At 43.0% G+C, this 24,600-nt stretch overlaps 1 protein-coding gene across 6 annotated transcripts in view; it reads left to right on the forward strand.

The window, feature by feature from the left end:
* Positions 1 to 405: 405 nt before the first annotated feature.
* ARHGAP12 (Rho GTPase activating protein 12) overlaps positions 406 to 24,600 on the forward strand; it is a 149,630-nt gene continuing 125,435 nt past the window's right edge. For all 6 annotated transcript variants that reach the window (XM_026652066.2, XM_026652067.2, XM_026652068.2 and 3 more), the window contains exons 1-2: positions 406 to 493; positions 11,317 to 12,061. In XM_026652066.2, the coding sequence (XP_026507851.1) occupies positions 11,399 to 12,061 (663 nt within the window). In that variant the 5' untranslated portion in view covers positions 406 to 493; positions 11,317 to 11,398. The remainder of the gene's footprint in view (positions 494 to 11,316; positions 12,062 to 24,600) is intronic.

Raw genomic sequence — 24,600 nt, forward strand, 5'->3', positions numbered from 1 at the left:
CACGCTTCCATCTCCCTTCCCCTCACAGATCCCCACGACCCCCATCTGCTCTCTCTTCCTCCAGCTCCCCACAACCCCCATCTCCCCTCCTCACACAGCTCCTCTCCCGCCCCCCACAATCCCCAGCTTCTCTCTTCCTCCAGCTCCCCACACCCCCATCTCCCCTCCTCACACAGCTCCTCTCCCTCCGCCCATCTCCGTTCCTCCCACAGCTCCTCTTCCGCCCCCCACAACCCCCAGCTTCTCTCTCTTCCTCCAGCTCCCCACCACCCCCAGCTGCCCATAAGCGCCCTGCTGTCCCCGCCCCCGGCACCTTTCCTCTCCACGTCCCTCACTCCACCCCTCCCCCGGCACGTGACGCGGGAGCGCTGACGCCGCGCCGTGCCCTAGGGGAGCTGCCGCTGCGCGAGGAGGAGACGGTGGCAGCAGCGGCGGAGGTGGCGGCGGCGGGAGTCGCCGCGCTGAGGCGGGAGCGGAGTCGACGCCCACCCGGGTAAGGTGGCTGTGAGCAGGGGGCTGCGGCGAGGCAGAGCGCGGGGACCCTGCGGGTGGCCCCGTTGGCTGGTGGGAGGCTGCTGCTCCCAGGGACGCCCCCTGGCTGGCTGTGGCGGGAGGGGTCTCGGACGGTGCCCCCGAGTCCGTTCCTGGGGGAGCCTGGGCTCCTTGTGCCCCCAGCCCTGCGGTGCCCGAGGGCGGGGGTCCTAGGGGTTGCCATGCGGGGCCGAGCTGGGGAGCCGCCTGGCCCGCTGGCCTGGCCCAGACGGTGGCTGGGACTAGCCGCTTGGAGGATCCCGATAGCGGCCAGTTATGGAATAACCTGCCCATAGGGGAAGTTTCTTCCTGGCCCTTGCCCGTGGCTGGCTTGTGCCCGGAAGCGTGAAGGCATCTGTCCCTCCTGCGCTGTTGTCCAGGGGCTGTTAGACCCGTGCGGTGCGGGGCTGGCCTGTCCTGACTCACCATAACTCCTGGGTTGGGTAGGGGCAAAGTGAGTGACACCAGCACTGCTATCCCCCTGCCGTCCCTATACCGACAAGCTGGCAGCGAAAGACTTTCTTGTGTTGAAAATGTGAAGTGATTTTGTGTGTGTGTGTGTGTGTGTGTGTGTCATGTCACGGGCTGTGCTCAATACTGTTTGGTATGTTTTTCGTAGTCCTTTGTGTATTTACATACTGCAGATATACACGTTCACAAATTAGTCAACGGAGCTATGAATGTCTTATGTAATTTTGTTTCACCTGTTAAAACGACTCCTAAGGCTCCGATCAAAACAACTTAAATGCTAATTGAGATGGTAGCCATTACTGTATTTTTCAGATGTCCATGTTGAATGGGGACTCTAACACGCCCTAAAATAGTTTGAATGCTGCTTGTTTGTATGATTTAATCATAGTGTATAGACACAGATTTGCTCAGCTATTTATAGCTGGTCATTCCAGTCAACAACATAACAAAAGTGCACAGTGAAAGGCAAGGGGCTGATGTTAGGCTGCATGCTCATTAATATGTACAGTTGGTGAAAAGTGGCTTTTAAAAGTGGCTTTGACAACGATTTAAAAAATATACTATGTACTCAGAAGTCTATAGGCTGAGTCAATAGACAATTATCAGGAAATTGGATGGTTACTGGTTATGCTTTTAATTTTTAAGGAAGTCTAAACATTTGGGGGGGAGGGAGCTTATTCTGCTTGGGAATTCCATTTGTCTCCTAATACTAATGATGGTTTATGTCTGAGGAAGGGGGTAGAGGAGTAGACCTGTTTTTTAAAGGGCCTGCAAGTCCCTACTGTCCACATTAGCTGTTTGTGTTTCATATATATATATATATATATATATATATGTGCATGCTAGCTTGAAATGATTTTTGCCTAAAATTCTGTACAAATAACTGATGCATGTTGTCAAGCAAAACTGTTCTGATGAACTTCAGTATGTGAAATTCATTTCTAACAGGGCAGATGTGAGGGAAAATGGTCTTATAGAAAGTATGGACTTGAGATATTCTGTGATGACATTTTAAAAAAAAAAGTAGCTTTTTGGATATTATAGAAGATTTCTTTAAATTCTGCTCCTAACATGAACACTTATAAAATGCAGAATATATTGCCGACTTCCTTTGTTATTGCCCTCAGTCATTGAATATATTGAAAAGCTTTAAAGAGTGATCAGCTAATTTTTGTTTTTGATCATGAAAAATAAGAAATAGTGCCTCGTTGGAGAAATTTGAATAAAAGACTAAATTCATCCCTGATATAAAAAGAATTACACAAAGGATTTAATTCTGTCCCTAAACTAAGTATATCCTGGGACCATATTCAAGAAATGCTGTTGCAGCAAATGTTTTTGAGGGTGCTGAAAGGACAAACTCAAGGGGAAAAAATCTACTATGTAGAGATAATTGGGTGGATTTTATATTTCATCTGGCCTTCAGTTGGTAAGAATTTATGACAGATGTTCTCCAATATGGTTTCTGTGGATGACTTTCTTGTTTGTGCAGCAACATCATTAATGTATTCATCGCAGCTGTAGGGAATAATGCTTGTCAATGAAATATCTATTGCAGAGGTGGTACAAGAACCAAGCCATTGTTTTTGTGTGGCTCACATAAACAGTGGCTATTGTTTGGGGTCATAACAGTAGCTCTTCAAAAATACTTCTAAAAATCTAAGTAATTGTAAAAACTTTTCTGATATTCCTCAAACAACTCTTGGGAAAGGAGTCCAGTTCGTAGAAGCTTAGGGCATGGCTACACTTGCAAATGTAGAGCGCTTTGAGTTAAACTAGCCTTCATAGAGCGCAGTAGGGAAAAGCGCTGCAGTCTGTCCACACTGACAGCTGCAAGTGCACTGGCGTGTCCATATTTGCGGCACTTGCAGCGGCATTGGGAGTGGTGCATTGTGGGCAGCTATCCCACAGAGCACCTCTTCCCATTCTGGCTCTATGGCTTGTGGGAAGGGGGCAGGAGGTGCGGGGCATTTGGGGTCCTGTCCCAACGCCCCATGATGCATCGCTTCGAATCCCAGCAATCCCTCTGCTTCCGCAATTGGCACCATCTTTCAACGTTTTTTTGTGCTGCGCGCTCTGTCTTCCCTTTCGGTTTGCGGGAATGGAGCCTGAACTGCTGAGGAATATGCTGACGAGCTATTGCAATCTGGAAGCTGGCAACTCCAGACAGCTACTGATCGGTCGCTAACCAGTTTGGAGTGGGGAGTTGACTGTTGGAATTGTGTTGATGCAAGTTTGCAGGGCCATTAATCCCATCCTGCTCAGAAGAACCATGACTCTGGGTAACGTGCATGACATAGTGGCTGGCTTTGCACAAATGGATTTCCCTAATTGCGGAGGGGCGATAGATGGGACACGTATTCCAATTCTGGCACCAGCCCACCTAGCCTCCGAGTACATTAATCGGAAGGGGTATTTCTCTATGGTTCTCCAGGCACTTGTGGATCACCATGGGTGTTACGCAGGCTGGCCCGGAAAGGTGCATGACGCACACATCTTTCAGAACACTGGCCTGTTCAGGAAGCTGTAAGCCGGGACTTTTTTCACAGACCAGAAGATCCGCGTGCTGTACTATCCATAACATTTGTGAAGGGAAGGGTGAAAGATTAATTCAGGCATGGCACTCAGAGGTTCAACACCTGGAGGCTGAATTTGAACAGCCAGAGAGCAGGGCTATTAGAGGGGCCCAGCTTGAGGCTGCAAGGATTAGGGATGCCTTGAGGGAGCAATTTGAGGCTGAAAGCCACCAGTAATGTCTGGTGCCCGGCACAGGAGTGAAGTGCAGTGGTTCCAATGTGAGTAGTAATCTGTGTTTGCTACGTATGATACACTGACTTGCAGTGCCTGTTGCTTTCCTGGGCTAAGGTATCTTTTACTTTATGCAATAATAAAGAATGTTTTCAAAGCAAAAAAATCCATTTATTGGAAAGAAAATGCATTTATTGAAAAGAAACACAACTGCTTGGGAAACAGGGCAAGGGGGTGGGGTGGGGAACGGTACAATCACAGATTTGCGTATGTCCTGTTATCATACTCAGCCTTCCTGTCTGGAGTGCTGTGCAATGAGTGCTGCACTTCAGGATGGCTATACTGCATGGTGATGGGGGTTGAGTGCAGTGGGTAAGGGTCGTAGTTTTCAGGGCTGGGTGGTGAAGTTACAGGTGTTGGAGGCAGCTGGTGGCGATAAGAACCCAGATGTTGGGGAAAGTGGGTTGGAGGTGACATGGGGGCACAAGGGAAAGAGTTCTGGTACAAGGGCTGCAGGGCCGGGCGGGCGCGGTAGTGCTCTGCCTGCATGGCTACGAGTGCCTGGGTCGAGTCCACTTGGCTCTCCATGATGCTTATCAGCCGCTCCATGCTTTGGTGCTGGCGATCCGCATTCTGCTGGCGGACCCTCCTTTCACTCTTCCGCCACTCCTGCACTTTTTGATTTTCATTAAGGGAGTGGTGCATGTCCTCTTTTTGCTTCTACCTGGCCTCTTCCTGGTTCTTTGCAGCCTCTCGGCAGGTGATAAGCCAGACGGCTGAGATCTCAAGGTTGCATCTGTAAAGGCAAAATGCAACACTTAACAGAGGCAGCATTGTTCACACCAGACAGAGCAAGGATTCCCCCGTACTTAAGGAGGGCAAGCACAATCTACACAATAGCATAATTTGCTCGTTCCAAAGCGAGCGCACATAACCCCTGGGAGCCCCAAAATGGTGAGTAAGCACAGGGTCAAGGGGGACTGATTCTTTCATGGCTGTACTGTCCTCCGGGTTTCTGTGCCTTGGGGAGAGCTAACAGCTGCAGGGGGCCCCTATACTGAACACTGTCCCCACATTTTCCACAGGAGTTCGTCCTGGAAGATATCTCGCTGCTGAGGTGACCTGGGAAGCAAGGGAGGGTCTTCTACTACAATGTGGCTTCCGCCCTGGCCCATATGCAGCTTGCCTGTGTGCAGCAATGGTCCCCCCCGTCCCTCATGGCACAGTGGCGCGGGCATGTTAGCCTGACTGGAACAAGGACCACAGTGGCTCTCCCACGAAACCTGTGCAAGTGCATTGCCCAAGTTCTGGATGAGACCTTTGAAGAGATCACTGAGGCCGATTACCGCGATGTGAGAGAGCACATCAACGCCCTATTCCGCATCTAGGCATGCATGCAGCCCTAACACTCCCTGCCCCAAGAGCTCGCACTGAATAACTTCCTTCCCAAAATAAACGCTGCTTACCGGGAACCTCCTCTGGTATTTGTCCTTCCCCAAGCACTGGCCGCTGTGACTGGCTACCTTCCTCCTGGCTGCATGCATCTAGGGATGATGGGGTGTCTTCCTCCTCCTCGGCACCCTCGCTCCCGCTTTGCTCCTCCTTCTCCTGCCTTGTTGGACTGGGCTCTGAAGTGTCCAAGGTGGTACTCAGAGTGGAGGTGGGGTCGCCCCCCAAGTATTGCATCCAGCTCTTTGTAAAAACAGCAGGTCATGGGGGCAGCAGCGGAGTGGCTGTTTGCCTCGTGGGCTTTGCTGTAGGCATTCCGCAGCTCCTTCACTTTAACCCTGCACTGCAGAGCCGTCCCCGTCATGGCCCCTTTCCATCATGTCCCTTGATATCTGCCTGACGGTATCGTAATTCCTACAGCTGGAGCGCAGCTGGGACTGTACAGCTTCCTCCCCCCAAACACTGATGAGGTCCAGCACCTCACCATTGCTCCATACTGGGGATCGCCTGGCGCGTGGAGGCATGGTCACCTGGAAAGATTCGCTGAGAGCACTCCATGCTTAGCTGAGCAAATAGGGGATTTTCAAAATTCCCAGAGAATTTAAAGGACGGGTCTGACGGTTGGTCACCTGAGGGCAGGGCAGTAGAGTTCAAACTGATGACCAGAGTGGCTTGAACAGGCATTGTGGGACACTTCTGGAGGCTGATCAGAGTGCATTAACAGACTAGGGCGTCCACACTGGCGCCACGGCGCTCCAGCAGGGGCGCATCAAACGTTATTCCACTCGCCGAGGTGGAGTACCAGGAGCGCTCTAGCCGCAGAGTCAGAGCGCTCTACATGCCTTGCAAGTGTGGACGCGTCATGAGTTAGAGCACACTGGGCTGCTTTAATGTGCTCTAACTCACAAGAAATGCAGTCACTACACAACTGCACTAACTGCTATGACAGCAACCACACACGGGGAGATCTTTGTTCTTTGTGTAGAGTAGTGCTGATATTTGAAGATGGGAAGTGCTGTGGAATCTGGGGAAGTAGCTGAGCTACATAGAGTACTTATTTCAGGCCTTATCTGAAAGTTGCACAGATTTAACTAAAGGTGTGTTTTAAAATCAATTTAAATTCATGCAAGTCTGTGTAGTCACTCTTATTTTAGTTTGAGAGTCTTATTTCAGTGTAGATTAGTGTTTTTTTTTTTTTTTTTTTTTTTTTTTAGAGTTTTGCTAAACTGAAATAAACTATTATTAAACCAACCTAAAAGTGTTTACATGCAGATTTACACCAATTTTAAGTAAATTGGTTTAAAAAAGCAACTTGTTATAGTAGTGCAAATTTGTTCTTAGACAAGGCCCCAGATTATTTATGGATGAATCTCTTCTGGCAGGGGTATGTGTCTGACAATGAGGGAATTGTCATAACAAACCCATTATTCCATTAAAATTGGAGAAGTCTTTTTATATGAGAGAGACTAAATTTTGGACATGAGGCTCTTGAATCATGGCCAGGAGAGGGCTTTTTTTCTTTCAGCAGGTCATAAAACCTACCCAATATTAAATATGTCCTTGCAGAATTTAATGGATAATCACTGTCTCTGTGTTGAGAAGTGTTCCATTTCCCCTAGGAAATGGGTGACCTAAAAGATCTTCTGCATGAGCTCGTAATCTAAAAATCTAACTTAATATGTTTTAACTGCTTCAGTTCCTATTATATAGGTAGTATAATTGTATTCTGCATAGTACATCACCTTAGGATGGCACAAATGCCTTGTAGAGTGGGGGAACTTAATTACTGCCAGACTATAAGGATGTTGTTGTCAGTGTTTTAAATGCACTCTGGCACCCAGGCTTTCCTTGACCAAAGAAACAAGTATAGATACTGATCTCGGTCCTGTTGTCAATGGTGAATTTTCTTATTGACTACAGTGTGATCAGTGGGGGTCCATTCAGTGACATTAATCTCGTGAATCAGGTTTCCAGATACATTAAAATATCAAAGCCTACAGATGTACTCTGTAGAGGAAGTTGCTTCAAGTAATACTTAAAACACACATACACAGCACTTTCCATCTGAGGATCGCAAAGCACTTTACCATAGTGGGAATTTATTATCATTTTACAGTTGATGGGGTGGGTGGGTGGAACTGAGCGACAGAGAAGTTACAAAACTTGACCCACTGTATCACTTTAGGCAGTGACAAAGTCAGGAATAAATCAAGAACTCTTAACTCCAGTCGTATGTGCTCGCTTCTAGACTACACTAGCATTACTTGCTTGGAAAGGATGCCTAAACTTTTATCATAGAGGTTTGACAATACCTCCTTACTTTGAAGAATCAGAAGATGGGCATTCAGATCTTTGGAAGGGCACAAATTAGAATCCTTTATTAAGGTAAGAATCCGCTAGTGGTACTACTGTAGTTCAGAAAGTCTCTCTTCTGTGGCAGCGTTCACAAGAATGACTACATACAATCTATTGCATTTTTGGATACGTGTGATAAAGAGCATGGAATTATTTTGATGTTGAGCATTCACAGGACCCACTCATCCTGTTGGTGGGAAACAATGAGCTCCAGGTATCCCTATTGCCTTTCTCTGTGACAGATAGAAATGGGTCTTACTCACTAGCTTGATCTTGACATGAGCTACTTATAAACCTGCATTAATGGCTCAGTCTACCATGGGATGCACTGATAAAATGAACATGATAATTTTCTTTCCTGTCTAGATATCTAGTCAGTGGTACTCAGACTACGGCAGAAACCTTCATGGGGTGCTTAATGCAGGTCCATTGACTTAAACATACTGCAATGTGAATGATGAAGAGAGCTGCCATCCCTCTCCTTTCCTTAAGAAATAGGACATGAGACTCTGGTACTGATAGGAGTGGTAGGATTGGACTCTCTTCATGATTATTGACTTGTATTTTGTCTCTGCTCCCATAATACTGTGAACTATTTTTTTTTTAAAGCAGGGACAATAGCTTGTATCAATTTCCATCTTGAAATAACATTAAGCATTTTGGTTTCTTATATGAAGTTTAGCTGATTGTGATGGTGGGGTGCAACATAAAATGACAACAGCAGTTTCTGTGTGGTGTGACCTGGAAGCAGGGAGCAGCAGTTAGCTGCTGTCAAAGGGAGCAAGCAGTCAGCTTGGAAGAAGCACTAAGAACTGTAAGATTTAATAATTTTAAAAATGGAATATTCCTGTGAGAAGATTTTGAAATTGGGTTGAGGGTGAGAATTGCTGGCAGCTGGGACAGGAGGTAAGATATTCCTTAAACATATGTAAGTCATAGCCGAAACACCAAGAATTGATAATGGAAATCTAAAGCTACAAGCAGAAGGGCAAAGAGGGGAAAAAAAAAAAATTACATGTGGAGATTGGAGCTGTGCAGCTGAGGAAAGGTAACAGGTGATCAGAGTTCCTTTGCTGTAAGACCTCCACTTTGATGGAATAGCATAAAAGCTGTTCACTTTTTAATCAAAACCATATAATTTTGATAGGAACTTTAACACTGGCACAGACATGTACTTTATAAGCAGAGGATCTACACACACAATCTTAGGCTGTATTTTTGTGCTCCTTTTCAGTTTTGTTTGACTGAACGTAGTGTCATCTTTTTATTCTTTCAAGTCCCCCAATAAAATCATAATTCTAAGTTTATGATGCCGTTTTCACACTGGAAATGACTGTAATTAAAAAGTCACTCTCATGACATTTCAGGGTGAAGCAGAAGAAGGTGGATTGTAGAAAGACACTTGCTTAAGCACCAGTGGCTCCTTATGGACCTCACTACTATGAACTTAGCTCCTTCAACCCCCACTGAATTTAATAGGAAATAAAGGTGCACAATACAATGAAGGATCAGAGTTATGATTAGCCAAACTGACAAAGGAAAAATAAAGGAAAATGTGTTAAAGGCAAACGGATTTGTTATAGATCTTTGACATTTTCCCCAGTAGAAGAGCCCACTTCCCTCATTATGATTTCTATGTTTGCATGATTAGGCTCCAATCCTGCAGTCACGTCTGTATGGATGGACCCGTGTCAGTGAAGAGTTGCATTGATTTCATTCTCTTGCAGGGGTAAGCCCATGCAGTTCTAATTGCAGGCTTGGGGCTTTCAAGAGCTGAAAGTTTCTTAAAGAATTTCTACTCCCTAAGCAGAGTGTTCAATAAACTATACATTATTTTATACTTGTCTAATGCTAATCTTAAAATTTCTTGTTACTAATTTGTTATGCAGTGGCCAAACTAAATTAGCATCACTTGTTCTTTGGAACTCAAGTTGTCACTGAACTATCACTAATGCTGTAACGGGACTATTAAACAGAGTGCAAGGACGGATATACATTTGGTTATATTGCCTGGACTATGAGAGACTGAAAGCCCTTTCTAAATTTTTCATAGAATACATGCCTCAAATTAGATGTTAAAAGAATTAAACACAAGAAAATAGAAAAATAAAGGCTCATTGTTTGCTCATTACCCTCCTTCACCATTTTTTGTTGGTTCTGTCCTCTTACTCTATTTCCAATGTTCTCTTGTTTGTCTTGTCCCCTTCCCTTCTAGCTCTGTCTGGGTTGTCCCACACTGTCTTGTGAGATAAGTAATTAGAAAGTGCTTTAAAAACCCCCAACAAATTAAACTGTGGATGTTTTTAACTGCCTTTAACTGGGTTAAAACCCAAAAACTAAATTGGGAACTTAAAATGTGTCATTTAGAGAGAGATTAGAAAACAACAATCCTAGCTAATGGTGTCATGGATGTTAGTAAAGCACACTTAAAATCTGCAAGCAGGCCAGTTGCTCCATTATGAAGGCCTGAGTTTGACTGTGGAGGCATTATGCTCTGCATGTGGAAGGGAGAGAGTTCCTTGTACAGGGATCTATTTGGCCAATACAGAAGAGGTGTTTATAGCACTTGAATAGAGTATCATCAAGCCATCCTTGCAAGGATTGCTGGCCTGTCACAAGTTCATTGGTTTGGGGGGAGAATGATTAAGGGGACTAATGAGTAATTCTGGGAACTCTGAAAGGGTCCTCAGAGGACTTATTGGGACCAGAGAAAGGGACGCAAAATAAGCAGACCAGCCCTTCTCCTTCTGAAGACTTAATTATAAGAGAAGTCACACTGTTCCATGAAGAATTTAAGCTTGTACGTAAGCAAGCGATTGACTCAAGAGCTAAAAAAAACCACTGATCTTCTTTGCTAAGTAACAGAAACAATAGGCTTAATAGGTAGCTTGCAGATAGTAAGAGGGTCATGAGCATAGGAGGGCAGAAGTTGTGACATGGGTTGCCAACCCTCCCGGTTTTGCCGGGAATCTCCTGGAATCAGGCTCTATCTCCCGGAGGCTACTGAAGCCAAACCAGGAGATTTTAGGTGCTAAAAGTCTGGTGGTGCAGTGGGGCAAAGGCAGGCTCCCTGGCTCCACACCGCTCCCGGAAGCAGCCCGCACATCCCTGGGGAGCCCAGGGGGTCTCTGTATGCTGCCCCTGCCTTGAGCACCAACTCTGCAATTCCCATTGGCCGGGAACTGTGGCCAATGGGAGCTGTGGGGGCGGTGCCTGCGGGCAGGGGCAGTGGGTGGAGACCTCCTGGCCCCTCTCACTAGGAGCCGTTGCCAGAGGGATGTGCCAGTCGCTTTTGGGAGCCACCAGAGGTAAGCACCGCCCAGCCGGAGCCCTCACCCCCTCTCACACCCCAACGCTCTGCCCCAGCCCAGAGCCTGCACCCCAACTCCCTCCCAAGAGCCTGCACCCCTACCCCCTGCCTCAGCCTGGTGAAAAAGAGGGTGGGGAAGAGCAAGCAATGGAGGGAGGTGGGATGGAGTGAGCGGGGGGCATGACCTTGGAGAAGGGGTGGGCTGGGGGGGCAAAGGTGTTTGGGTTTGTGGGATTACAGTTGGCAACCCTAGAGACCATTGTTTCCACTGTTTTACTTTCATAAAGAGTGTCTCAGCTATGATCTTAGAGTTGTTTTCTTATCAAACTGTTGTTGTTTGTTGAAAGACTTAGATAATTAATGCAATATGTGGTATTAATTTTGAAACCAGTTTTCCCTCAGGCATTTTAGGCAATTGACTGGTGACAGTTTTGTTTTTGTTTTTCTTATAGCTCTACAGATACAAACAGAAAAAACAAGTCATGATGTGCCTTACCTTTCGCCTGGAAAGGTGAATATCTCTTTCAGATAGAGATGGCTGACAAAGCTGGAAAGATCCTCCCAGGACCACTGTACATTGAAGTGGAGTATGATTATGAGTATGAGGCAAAGGATAAAAAGATTGTGATAAAACAAGGGGAGAGATACATCTTAGTGAAAAAGACTAATGATGATTGGTGGCAAGTCAAAAGGGATGAAAATTCCAAGCCCTTCTATGTGCCAGCACAGTATGTGAAAGAAGTAACACGAAAAGCACTAATGCCACCTGTTAAACAATCAGGTGGTCTGCCAAATAGCTCTTTGAAACTGATGCATAGTTTACAGAGGTCGACAGAAAATGTGAACAAGTCGCCAGAGCTTTCTAGTTTTGGAAAATCCTCTCCAGTGTCTGGCCTAGTTCGTGATGCCAATCAGAATCTGGGACCAAATAGTAGCCCAGGTCAAAATCTTGGCCTGAGCCTGGACCTTGCCCAAAATAATGGAAAACTTAACAGTGAGTTGCAGTCCCCCAAGGTTTCCAGCCAGTACAAGTCTCTCTCTCTGGGCCATTTCACTTGTCCAGAGTTAATGGAAATCGAGAAGACCAGCTTCTCACATGAACAGTCCTGTGATTCAGCAGGGGAAAGCTCAGAAAAAGTCCATCAGGATTCAGAGTCTGGAGATGAACTCAGTAGCAGCTCCACAGAACAAGTGCAGGTAAGCTTGAAAAGGATCTAAGTGGATTTTTTTCTTTCTCAATTATACATCTTTGATGTAGTTTACTACTGTTTTTAATTTGCTTCCTAAATAGAAAGAATTGGAAGATTGAGGTGAAATCTTCATTTCATATTTTTCATCTCATCTAGCATGGCATTGATTTGTCAAGTTAGAAAAGTTGGCATGTAGAATTTATTTGTAACAAAAAGTACTTTGCTTTGTGCTCTTATTCTCATTTACAATGTCCATGGAAATGAATGGCATAGAAGAACTTCAATTAGAACTATTTTTTTTCAGTGTTCAACATGTAATTGGAAATGTGAATTTAAGTAGTTCTTAGTGACTCTTCCCTAGAGGAAGCAAGCCCAGTGCTGTTAATTTCAACTTCTGGGTTCACTGAACTTTAGTCCAGATGCATGTGATGGTCACTAGCCACTGTCATTGATTTCTTATGTATATTGTATGTAGGTAATATTGTATGTAGGAAGTATGGAAAGGTGGATGTAATTAATGGCTTAGTGGCTGTGAAATGGTACTTTTAAAGTTAATGTTAACACTTAGTGTGAAAATATCTCAAGAACATTCCTATCTAGCCTTGAAATTAACTAATTAACTAATAACTGACATATTTGAGTTTTAATTCAGAGATATGCTGAGGTTTGAAAGAAGTAGTGGTGGTAAGGGTGGCTTCTTACCAAAGCCAGTTAGTGACAGCTTTAAAAAAAATTGACTCTTTAGGCTAAAAGGCAAGATACCAGGGTTGCTATACCTTTGGTTATCTTAGTAAAGTCTCTTTTGGCTTACTAGGGAATGGGCTGGGGAGTTCACCAGTTTTTTTCCTGTAAGGCAGGGGTCTCAAACTCAATTTACCTTAGGGCCAGGGCCAGTCCTCAGATCTTCTCAGCGGGCCAATTATGTCACTGAAGATGGTGTTCAGAAAAGAGAACTTTTATATTGTATTTTTTATTTTGAATTTCTTATAAAGTTGTATGACAGTTTTTTATTATTTCTACAATTCTTCGCCTGCCAGAGAGTTTTTAGTGTTTGCCAAACACCTGGCAACACTTCAGTTCAGTTTGTTGATGTTTGGCTTCAGTGACTGAGCAGTTGAAACCTTCAGGATTGCAGCAAGGTGTGCATCAGATAATTGTGTTCAGTATTTTAACTTGTTTATATTCATTGTGGGGGAAAAAAGTGACACTGCCTCTATGGCTGACTCTGCCCGGCAATTAATGATGCTGCCTCCATGGCTGACTCTGCCTGGCGACTAGTGATGGTATCTCTTTCCCTCTCCCCCAGCCAATGGGAGCTGCGGGGGGTCTGCAGGCAGCATGGCTGCCTGCGTCTCTCCTCCACCGGCTGGGTTCTCGGGCTGCAGATGGCCCGCGGGCTGGAACTTTGAGACCCCTGCCGTAAAGACTGCTAGAGAGCCATTGACTGGTAATGGCGATTTGACACTATAGTTCTAGACCATTTGAACCATTAACATAGAAATGTAAGGCTCTGTGTGCTTTTTCCAGTCTGAGAGGTCACTTTAAACGGTGATATACATTATCTCTGTAATAAATTCTACATTTTCCCACTCTTGCTTTGATACTGTAGTTTGAGTATGTACTGACAAACATTGATTGTAAATCAATTTATCAGCAACTATTTAACACCCAAAAATATTTTAGTTTAAGGATGGTATTCAGATAAGGGTAGACTGTAATTTTAGAAATGAAATCTTGATTATATGGCTATTAGCTGGAATCAGTTTGCTGAAAAGCCACAATTAAGGCAATTTTCTTTTAGGAAATTCCACAGCGTAACTTGCAAAGCTTTGTTACATTGCTCAGTTAACAAGAACCAGTACAGTTGGTCACCTGGACCGTACACACATACATTTGGATTAGTGGTACATTAATCTAGTATCCTGACTGAGAGTGGCCAGTACTAGATGCTTCAGAGGAATGTACAAGGAGCATTGTATTGGACAGTGCCACTACCCCACTTGGCAATTTATTAAGACAATGTTTTTCTTAATCCCATTCAATGAGAGGTTGGTTTATGCACTGAATCATGAGTATTTGTATCCCCTAAAACTTTCTAACCAATAAAATATAACGGTGGGTGTTCTTGTTACATGTACAATCCTTTTTTGTATCCTACTCGTCTCCCCATCTCAAAAAAGATACATTAGAATTGGAAAAGACAGAGAAGGGCAACAAAAAGGATTAGGGGTATGGAACAGCTTCTGTATCAGGAGAGATTAAAAAACCTGGGACTTTTCAGTTTGGAAAAGAGATGACTAAAAGGGGATATGATAGAGGTCTATATAATCTTGACTGGTGTGGAGAAAGTGAATAAGGAACTATGATATACTCCTTCACATAACACATGAATTAGGGGTCACCAAATGAAATTAATAGGCAGCAGGTTTAAAACAAACAAAATTAAGTAGTTCTTCACACAATACACAGTTATCCTTTGGAACTCATTGCCAGGGGATGTTGTGAAAGACAAAACTAAAGCAGGGTTCAAAAAAGAACTAGATAAGTTCATGGAGGATAGGTCAATCCATGGCTAGTAGCCAGGATGGTCAGGGATGCAACCCCATGCTCTGAGTGTCCCTAGCTTCAGCTTGCTGGAAGTGGACGACACAGGATGGATCACTTGATGACTGCCTGCTCTGTTCAATCCCTCTGAAGCACCTGGCATTGGCCACTGTCGGAAGACAGGATACTGGGCCAGATGGACCATTGGTCTGACCCTGGATGGCTGTTCTTATGTACTAAACTGTTGGCCTCTAATTTGAGGCATTGTGTTCCATGGATTATGGTTGTGTCTTTGTTTGTTAAGGTGGTTGCCTTTAATTTTCATTGTCCCTTTTTCTTGCATAATGAGAAGGGATAAATAGGATCACTGGATTTATTTTCTCCATATTGTTAATTTTATATATTGCTACCATGTCCTCATTTATTTAGCCTTTGAACTGTCACACTTTCAGTTTTTTTAAGTGTGAACTTTTAAAGCAACATGTTTTATGCACTGCAATTGAGAGCACCACAGAGAACTAGTAAGGATGAAATATATATTTAACTACTCTTTCAGCATTGGCAAAATGTTTAGTGGCACATCAACTGTTGATATGGTGACTTCCAAATTAATGACAAGGATGAGAGAACTCTTTAAAAGGGTACTCTAGTTAAAACACTTTTTTTGGTGCTTTCTATATTGCTTTATACAATCCCACTAAAATGGGAAGAAACATCGTATTAGAAGCAGCAAATCTAGTCAATTCCATTTGTAGTATAAGTAGATGCTCTTAGCATTGCATGGCTGATCATGCTGTCACACTTATTTATGTTTATAGTTTAGTCTTCAGCTAATTTTGGCAATATTAGTAACAAACTAATGCTTTTTCAGTGAACTGAATATGCTAATCTTCATACATTTCTGAGGCGTTGGAGAGGAAAAAGGTCAATGTCATGGATACTTCTAGTATCCACTGTGTTTGGTGATGGGAAATCTTCATGGTGTTAAAAATGATGACTTTTATGATTTCAGCTGTGAGAAAACATGGCTATGGTTATTAATGTTGCTGTGGAGCTGTCGTTTACTGTCATTGCCTTAGGAAACAATTGCAAACCATATTGAACATTTGCTTGCTTGTTTTTTATTTTTTAAAGCAGTGGAGTAACTTAATCTTATCATATGGAATCATAATTTCATTAAATATAATTTAAATATTTGACATTTATTAGCCATCGGGATTAAAGCAGTGGTAGTGCTGATGTCGTTGTTACTGTATTGGCTTGGTTTAGCTATTACAAATGCCAGCCTTCTCCTCTGGAACGTCCTTCATCCTTTCAATAATCAGCATTGTTTAGCAGAAGTCAGCTGTGCAGAAATTAATGGCTTAGAAAGCTGTTTTTATTGCTCTCAGCCTGTAGTCAGAACATGAAGTTCCAAACCTGCATACACAAATACTTATTTTAATTTCATAAGGCAAGCTGAATCCTTTCTTTTTCATTGTAGAGTCCAGTCTTACGCAGTCTGTATCATAATAAACTTTAATTTACAGTACTATCAGAAGTTCACATTTATCTCCTTAGATTGATTCAACTTTTAGCCAAAAGTGAGAATGGTTTATTGAAATTGTTAAAATGTACAGTTAAAATGTTGTCTTAAAAGATTTATGGTTTAATTAGTGTCTGTAATGAGGCAATGAGGGGTCTGGGATTTTAAGATTTTCAGAAAAATTGAGAGCAATTTATCAGCAAATATAAACCAAAGTTTCCAGGTATGTTTATGAAACTATTTTTCACAGGTCTGATAGATTGCACCCAGGATTTCTGTAAAGATTTTAGGAAGGGATGTGTATGAGCTTGGGTGAGATGGGTATAGGCTGCTTAACACTTTTCCCACAGCAGTGTGAGCTTTTAAGTGTCTCAGAATCTTAGAATACATTTTTATACAGTTTTTGGCATTGATTTATACTATAAAGTTTTATTGCAGGGGGAAGCTTAGAATCTAATGTGCTCATTACCATGGTGTCTACCTAGCCTCTCAATTCAGTTCTAAAGGGTGGATTCCCTCCTCTGATTGGCCCATTGTTAGCCTTCGTTGCCCATTTGTTAAATTCTCAGACAAGCATCTTTGTGCTTTCTCAAACTCATGCTTGGAAAGAACTTCCTGTAAATGTTTGCAAAACTAACTCATTTTCTTCCTCCAAATCACTCCAAAGCTCTCCCTTGCTGTGATACCTACAAAAAACTTGACAATAGTTAGCCCCGACCTATCAGGCTGCCCAGTATTGTCTCACTGTTGACTTGTACTTCCCTGCTGATTAGTCTGTAGCCATTTGTTCTCTTGCCTTATACTTAAATTGTAAGTCCCTTGGGGGCAGGGACTATCATTTTGTTGTTTCTACAGCACCTAGCACAATGAGCTCCTGGTCCATGATTGGGGCTCTTTGGCACTATGGTAATATAAATAATAATAATAATTATGGGCAGGTATGGAACTGTGAAGGCACACTACATTGGAAGGATTATAGTCCTCCACCTCCTGTTTCTTTACCAGTAGCATAAGCGTGGAGTATGTGTGTGGGCTTTGGATTATTTTTCATATCCTGTCGTCAGGGGGGTATTCTTATTGTGGGAAGAATTTTGTAAAGAGATGGTTCTTAAACTATATTCTGGTGAATTGTGGGGTCATCTTGATTTCTTTTGGAGGGGAATGCTGTACCTGAGGACCAGTCACTAAGGATTGCCTCGTAGTTCTGTCAGCTGCAGAGGCCCTGAAGAATGCAACTGTTGTGTGTTAGGCTTCATGGAGAGCGGGATATAGTCCAAGTCACAGCCAGTCCCATCCTGTTGAGAGCTTTGTAGGTTAGGACCAGGTCCTTGAAGTAAAGACATTGATAGGGAGACAGTGTAACACAGGGATCCAGAAAGGTGGGGAGTTGACATTGTCAGTGATGGGAAAAGGTTATTTTAGTGGCTGAAATTCATATGGACTAGCGGTTGATGAGGAGGTGACAATGTGAACGTTGGGGAATTTGCTGCTGAAGGCCTGCACAAGTATTCTGGTGATGTGGCCAGGAAGAAAACATTAGATATTAGAATTATTATGGACAAAGAAGCAGTTGTAGTTGGATGTAGCTTGGATGTGTAGGTAAGGGGAATGGGAGGAGTCAAATGAGCACTGAGTTATGGGCTTGAATTATAGGAAGGATGATGATGGTCACTGTAAAACAGCGACCAGGGAGGGCTTGTGAGGAAACTAGTTCAGAAGTAGCCACTTTAAATTGAGAGAAGGATATGTGGGAGGAGATGCCAAAGATAACCAGCAGTGTGGTTGGATGGAAGAAGACAGGTCTGGAGTGGATGGGTAGATCTAGGAGTCACTGACACAAAGACGATGGTGCTTGAAGCTGGGAGGGCAAATGAGGTTACCCAGGAAAAAAAGTGTGTGGGGGGGAAGAGGGTGCCAAAGATAGAACCCTGTGGGACCCCAGGGAAGGAGGGAGGGGTTGGCAAAATCTTCCTCCAAGAGACTGGAATGAAGGAATGTCTAAAGAAGGGAGGGGAGCAAGGAGAGGAGAATTTTGTCACCAAAGGTGAACAAGATCAAGAGAGAATGTGAGTATGATAAAATGTGTCATAGCTAGTTGGTATTGAAGAAGTAATTGGAAATCTTGGTGTAACCAATTTGGGTGAAGTAGAGAAGATGGAAACCAGAACAGGGGGGATTCAGAATGAAGTTGGAGCAGAGGCACTCGAGGCAATGGTTGAAGGTGGAATGGTCAATGAGTTTAGAGGTAAAGGGCAGAATGGAGATGGGGCCGTAGTTGAATTACCTGGAGATTACTGAAGACTACTGTCCACTTTGTATATCTTGCTTATTGACCAGGAACACTATAGAAGTGGTTCTCAACCAGGGGTCTGGGGCCCCCTTGTGGGGCCATGAGCAGGTTTCGGAGGGTCTTCCAATCATGGCTGGCGTTAGACTCGCTAGGGCCCAAGGCAGAAAGCCAAAGCCCCGCTGCACAGGACTGCAGCCTGGGGCCGTGAGCTCTACCACCTGGGGCTGAAGCTGGAGCCTGAGCAACATAGCTCTATGGCGCCCCCTGTGGCAGTTGCCCTCTTTGCTACCCCTTAATGCTGGCCCTGGCTTTTATATGCAGAAAAACAATTGTGGCACAGGCGGGCAGTGAAGTTTTTATAGCATTTTGGGGGCCCTCAAAAAGAAGAAGGTTGAGAATCTCTGTTCTACAGTAATACATCTTCAACAAAAACAAATTTAAATATTCAGTTCTGTTCTACTTGGCTCTTTGTCATGGCCATCTGCACTAAAAGAATTAAACATGAAGGAAAATGTAGTCATTTTGTTGTTAATTGAATGTCCTATCTTGGCTTTTCAGTAGCTTCCTTCTCTGTGTGTGATTAAGAGAACTGAATAAACTGCTAGAGCCATAAGTAGCAAGCGTTATTTTCCCCTGGCTTATCTGTGTTTGTAGTAATCTTAGTGTCTGGAAGATGTAGTGCACAAATCATTTTGGAGTTTATATCAACAGTAAGTGTAAAGCAGCTGGAATATCCCCAATAATGGCAGCAGTAGCATACCTTTCTGATTTCTGGAGTTAGTCTTTATTGTCATTTATCTTGTAAGAGCACCTATACTACTGTTCTAAAGGTGGTTTATAAAAATGAATTGCACTAATCAGTGGTCATATTTCAATTAAAATATTGAGCATATGACTTAATCCTGTAAAGTAACTTCTGTAATGAAATCATGAGCAAGTTTGGGTACCATCTGCTCTACAGTTATATTGTACACAAATTGATTAATAGCTTCTGCATGGAGCATGATCCAACTTTAAAGTTATGTTCTACTGCAACATGCCTCTAATTGGCACATTCAGTTTACTTGGAATTTGTATTCCTGTTTTCCACTTATGTTCTGTACCCATTTGTGATTTGAATAAGCATGTGCTTAACACTTTTAGATTATAGTACTTTAATGTTGTTTAACAATTCCCTCGGAGAGATTTTTAAACCTGTATAAAGTTGCTGAATCTGGGTAATCTTCCTATGGTATGCCTGGTGCCTCCATGGTAGACATGGTGGTGGTGAGGAACTTCCTCGCTTTTTGCATTCCCTCCTCTTTTGTTGTGGAGTGACCCTGACTCCTTAAACCTTTAGTTGTGCTGATTAAATGTTATCTTTTCCTGTTCATAGAAAAGTTACTTTTAGTAGTAGGCTTTTTTAATCATTACAAATATAGACTGTGACCTATTTGCAAAGAGTGCTCTGTCTTTTATCCTCTTCAGTATAATTGACTATTGCATAAACTATGAAGCACTAAAGGGGATTATCACGAAGATGTCTGTCTTGCTTTGATTAATTCTGAGTAGTAAAGATCCCACAAATGGAGCTGACTTTTACCTCTACAGTTTCTGTAGAAAATGCTGTAATTTTGTTTTTGATTGCATTAAAACATAGCAAGTTAACTATATTTAGAAAATGTGTATGTATACTGGTAAGTTTCCTTAGGGGAAATCACAGAACCCTGTTTATAGTTTCCTCTTAATTAGACTAACTTAATTAGGCCTCTAAATACAGGGGAGTTGTCAAGTTCTCTATGTCCCAGATTTAACTTGCTTTTATTGTTGAAACTGTGCTGCTTATTCTGCTTGTCTTTATTTTTAATTCACAGTGTCCAACAATTAGTAATTTGAGGAGGGATATTGAAAGAATTCTGTTTACAAGACCTATACTTAATCAAACTGGGCATGTACACCAAATTCTAGGGCTGCATATATAGCTTGGTTAATGTAGATCCCAGACATAAAGTGCTACATGTAATATTTAAAACCCATTTAAAATAAGATCTGTGCCAGAATAATGAAAATTCTCTCTCTCTCCCCCCCCCTTTCCCCTACCCCTGGAAATTATGCTTTCTGTAGCAGGACAACATTTTGTCTGGTATAGTTATGATTTTTAAAGGCAAATTTAAATTTAGGACCAAAAACTACTTGTAATTTGAGGTATTTTGCAAAACACTAAAATTAATAGACTTGTGTTTTCTTCAGTTATTGCATCTAGCATTTCATATTCACCCTGAAGTGTTTTCTAAGTGACTATTAGTGCTATCAGTCCAGCACCTCTCCTATTGGTGTAAGCTTTTCTACACTAAATTATCCTTCAACTGGCAGGATTGGGGTCACCTCCGAGATAAGAGAGAAGTTCAATTTCCTCAGCTTCTCTAACAATGGTTCTAATCATGTTCAAAATAGTTGATGTCAACATCTCTCTTTGACAAACTAATGAAACCAATAGCTCTCTTTGTATCAGCCAGCAGATGGTACTCCCTTTCAGTCACAAATGATATTCCTGTATTCATATGAATGATCTACACCAAAGAGGTTCCATGTTTCATTATTATTCCCTGACCCATCCATTCCCTTCATAGTGATGCTTTAGTGTAATGAATTTACTTTTTACTTTTTCTTTAGCAAAACAGTCTCTGGCTTTTTCTACAACAGCAAGTATTTTTGAGAGTTTAGGTGGCTTGATCGTTACTAGAGATCAGTGGAAAAATCAAACTGGATAGAGAGTGAAGGCTTTAATTAGCTTTTATTTAAATATTGGAAAGGTAGTAATTTCAAGTGGTTGCATGTCTCTCAACTGACTAGATAGTTCAGTGAAATGCAAATCTACTTTTAGTATAGGCCATCTTATTTTACATTTTTGTAATTTTTGAATTAGAGTGCAGAGTTGAAAAGTCAAGAGAAGATCGATTTTTGTACTTGAGTTGTTAGTGCTTTGTTTCATATTCAATTTTTGTGCATGCATGACTCATGGAAATGTAGAACTCTAAGACATCAGTTTATACTGGTAAATGTGAATTGATTTGATCCCATATTATTGAAATTTCTTCAGTTTGAGTAGCATTACTTGATGCCTTATCTTGGGCAGCAATGCTGCAGTGCTTAATTTTGTATCTTGCCACATACTTTGTCTGGTAGCTGAAGTCTAGAAAAAGGTTTCTCAAACTTTCAATGTAGATCATATTTTAGTGTATGCGGTCTCATCTGCCTTCTGTTTGAGAGAGTGCAAAGTATCTCTTGCACCATTCATAATAACTTGTCATCCTTGTGGCAACTAGTACAGATGCTTAATTAGAAAGTGATATTAGTAAATTTAATGAATATACTGTCTCTTAATGAAATCTAGCAGCTGGAAATAAGTTGGGATCAGCCTGTTTTTTGCCAACAGGTATTCCGTGGGCTGCAGTTTGGGAACCTCTGATCTTGAACATGTGCAAACATGCTTCAAAATTAACAAAATTCCTGTTTGAGGGCACATGTTAGCATCAGTTTATATTTTTATACATTTTGGGGGAAATATTTATTGTTTATATGTAGTATGGCTTTACCTAGCCGACATCTGTACATTGTTTAATGCTGGAATATAGAGCTATCATGTAGCTATGTCATCCGTTTCCCAATAATAATGAATCATTTTGATATTGTCACTTAACCTCTGTGAACTGGACAATGCAATTCTTCTGGTATAGTGGAAATGTCTATCAAGAAAGTAAAGCTCATCAGTGCAGAAGACAGAGCTTTCTTGAGGGCCAGTCCAAGTCTGTGGAACAAACTCCACAGGATTATAGAACCACCATCAAACTTAGTCGATTCTTTGACCTTACCTTGATTAATACAAAAACATTGCACATAAACAATTAAAATGAAAATCTACAGATTTTTTTCCTTTTTGAGAAGCAAGGAGAAAAATAAAAGAACATGTGGCAGATGTTAGTTATATAACTTACTGTGTTACTTCTAAATGGTGTTTTGATACCATGGTGATGAGGTAAAAATAGATTTCTTAAATTTATCATGGTGTTATAGGGTGTGGAGTCTTCAACTCGTTCAGGATGCCATTTTGCTAGTCACTGTACACACTGAGTCTCTCTGCCCCAAAGAGCTTACAATCTGAAAGATGACATAACAGGAGAATGAAATAAGTACGGCTATGGTAACAAAAATAATAGGTTGCTTTATTCCAGACTAGCTGTGGGCAGAACTTTTCGCTAATCAGTAACAGTAATTGCTACTTGCCACCTGCCCTGCTATTACTGGATGGCTGTATGCTTACTAAATATGTGGTTAGAAAAGAGTGTCTATTTTCAGAACTTATCTGTACAATTTTCGTTTGTTAGTGTCGGTATTGTGCTAGGAAAAGTCCCTGTAATTCCAGGATCTTGGTACCCCTTCCAGACGGATGTTCATTTGAAAGATCCCCTTACTTCCCAACTTTCATTTAATTTACTAGTTAACCAACCACTGGCTTTATTTCTTTTATGTGACTTCTTCCACTGGTGTAAAACATGTAATTGTATTTTCCGACTCAGTAAATCCACTTGAACACAGTCAAACTTGACAATTGGATGTTACCTGCCTTGCTCTTTAGTTTGATGGTTGTGTGTGTGTGTGTTTTTTTTTTTTTTTTTTTACTTCAAACTATGCTGATCAATTCTATCAAGTGTTTGATGAGTAAAGAGAGAACTATATTTGACTCTGTTTTTCTTTCAGAGTAGTTTAGTGTGGTGGCTTTACCCTGCAGATAGTCCAGTTAACTAAAGAAATTTCCCTGTGTTATATACAGTTTACTAGCTTAGGTATTGAAAACATGTACTCTTTACCACTATTTAGACCAGGGGTGGGCAAACTATGACCCGTGGGCCGGATTTGGCCCCTCGGGGCTTTGAATCTGGCCCGTGGGATTTGCACCCCCATGGTGCCGCAGGCCCTGCGCTGCTCCCAGAAGCAGTCGGCACCAGGTCCCTGGGGGAGCGGGGGTAGAGGACTCCGCGTGCTGCCCTTGCCTGTGGGTACCTTTCCCGAAGCTCCCATTGGCCGGGAACGGGGAACTATGGCCAATGGGAGCTTCGGGGGAGGTACCCACAGGCCAGAGCAAAGCGCAGAGCCCTCTGCTTCCCATCCCCTGGGGGACGCGGGGACGCAGTGCCATCCACTTCCCGGAGTGGCGCTAGGCAGGCAGGCAGGGAGCCTGCCCTGGCGTCGGTGCGTGCCGCTGCCACCCCAGAGCCGCTCCAGGTAAGCGGTGTCGGGCCGGAGCCCGCACCCCGAACCCCTCCTGCACCCCAACTCCCTGCCCTGAGCCCCCTGCCTGCACCCCAACCCACTGCAGCACCCCTGCCCTGAGCCCCCTCCTGTACTGTGCACCCCTCCTCTGCCCCAACCCCTTGCCCTGAGCCCCTTCCTGCACACCACACCCTGCACTCCTCCTGCAACCCAACCCCCTGCCCCAGCCCTACATTCATGGCCCTGCATGCAATTTGCCCACCCAGGTGTGGCCCTCAGGCCAAAAAGTTTGCCCAGCCCTGATTTAGACTGAGGTAAAGAGTGTAATACAAAGCATTGCAGATCTTTTATGATAGAAGAATATGCTTTAAATTGTTTAATGCAGTGAGTGAAGTGAGACTTTCAGTATAAATATTGATATAAACACTATTCAATAAAGCATAAGTAGTTTTACATTTCAAAGCCTGGACAGTGGACTTTTTGAACTTTGGCATTCTGTGTATATAATAATTAGTGTCATAGTGATGCCTATAGAACACTGCCAGCTGATAATGTCTAAGCAAATGGTGAGCTGAGACTGCAGCTACTGATCTGTTTGCTTGTTTCCATTTAAAAAAAAAAAAAGCCTCTACATAAAAATTGTCCATACAGCTTGTGACCCGGTGTGCCTGGTGTAGCCCTCACTGGAAATGCCAAGGTCAGGGCAGGCTGCAAAAAGGAGAGCGGATACTCCCAAGACTGGTGGATAACACTGAAGTTAACTCCCCAACCAGTCTCAAACTGCTTCTGATCCCCACACTGGTTATCAAGAAGCCAAGAAAAGAAAAGAATCACATAGCCCCCTTGTTGCATTCCAGTTCTCTGGCTCCCAATCAGCACCGAGGTCCAATACAGTGAGAAGTTATTTTAAAACTCTGCTCACTATACAAAATGTTCT

The sequence above is a fragment of the Terrapene carolina genome, unplaced genomic scaffold (genome assembly GCF_002925995.2).
Source record: "Terrapene carolina triunguis isolate 2854851 unplaced genomic scaffold, T_m_triunguis-2.0 Scaffold111, whole genome shotgun sequence".
Lineage (NCBI taxonomy): Eukaryota > Metazoa > Chordata > Testudines > Emydidae > Terrapene > Terrapene triunguis.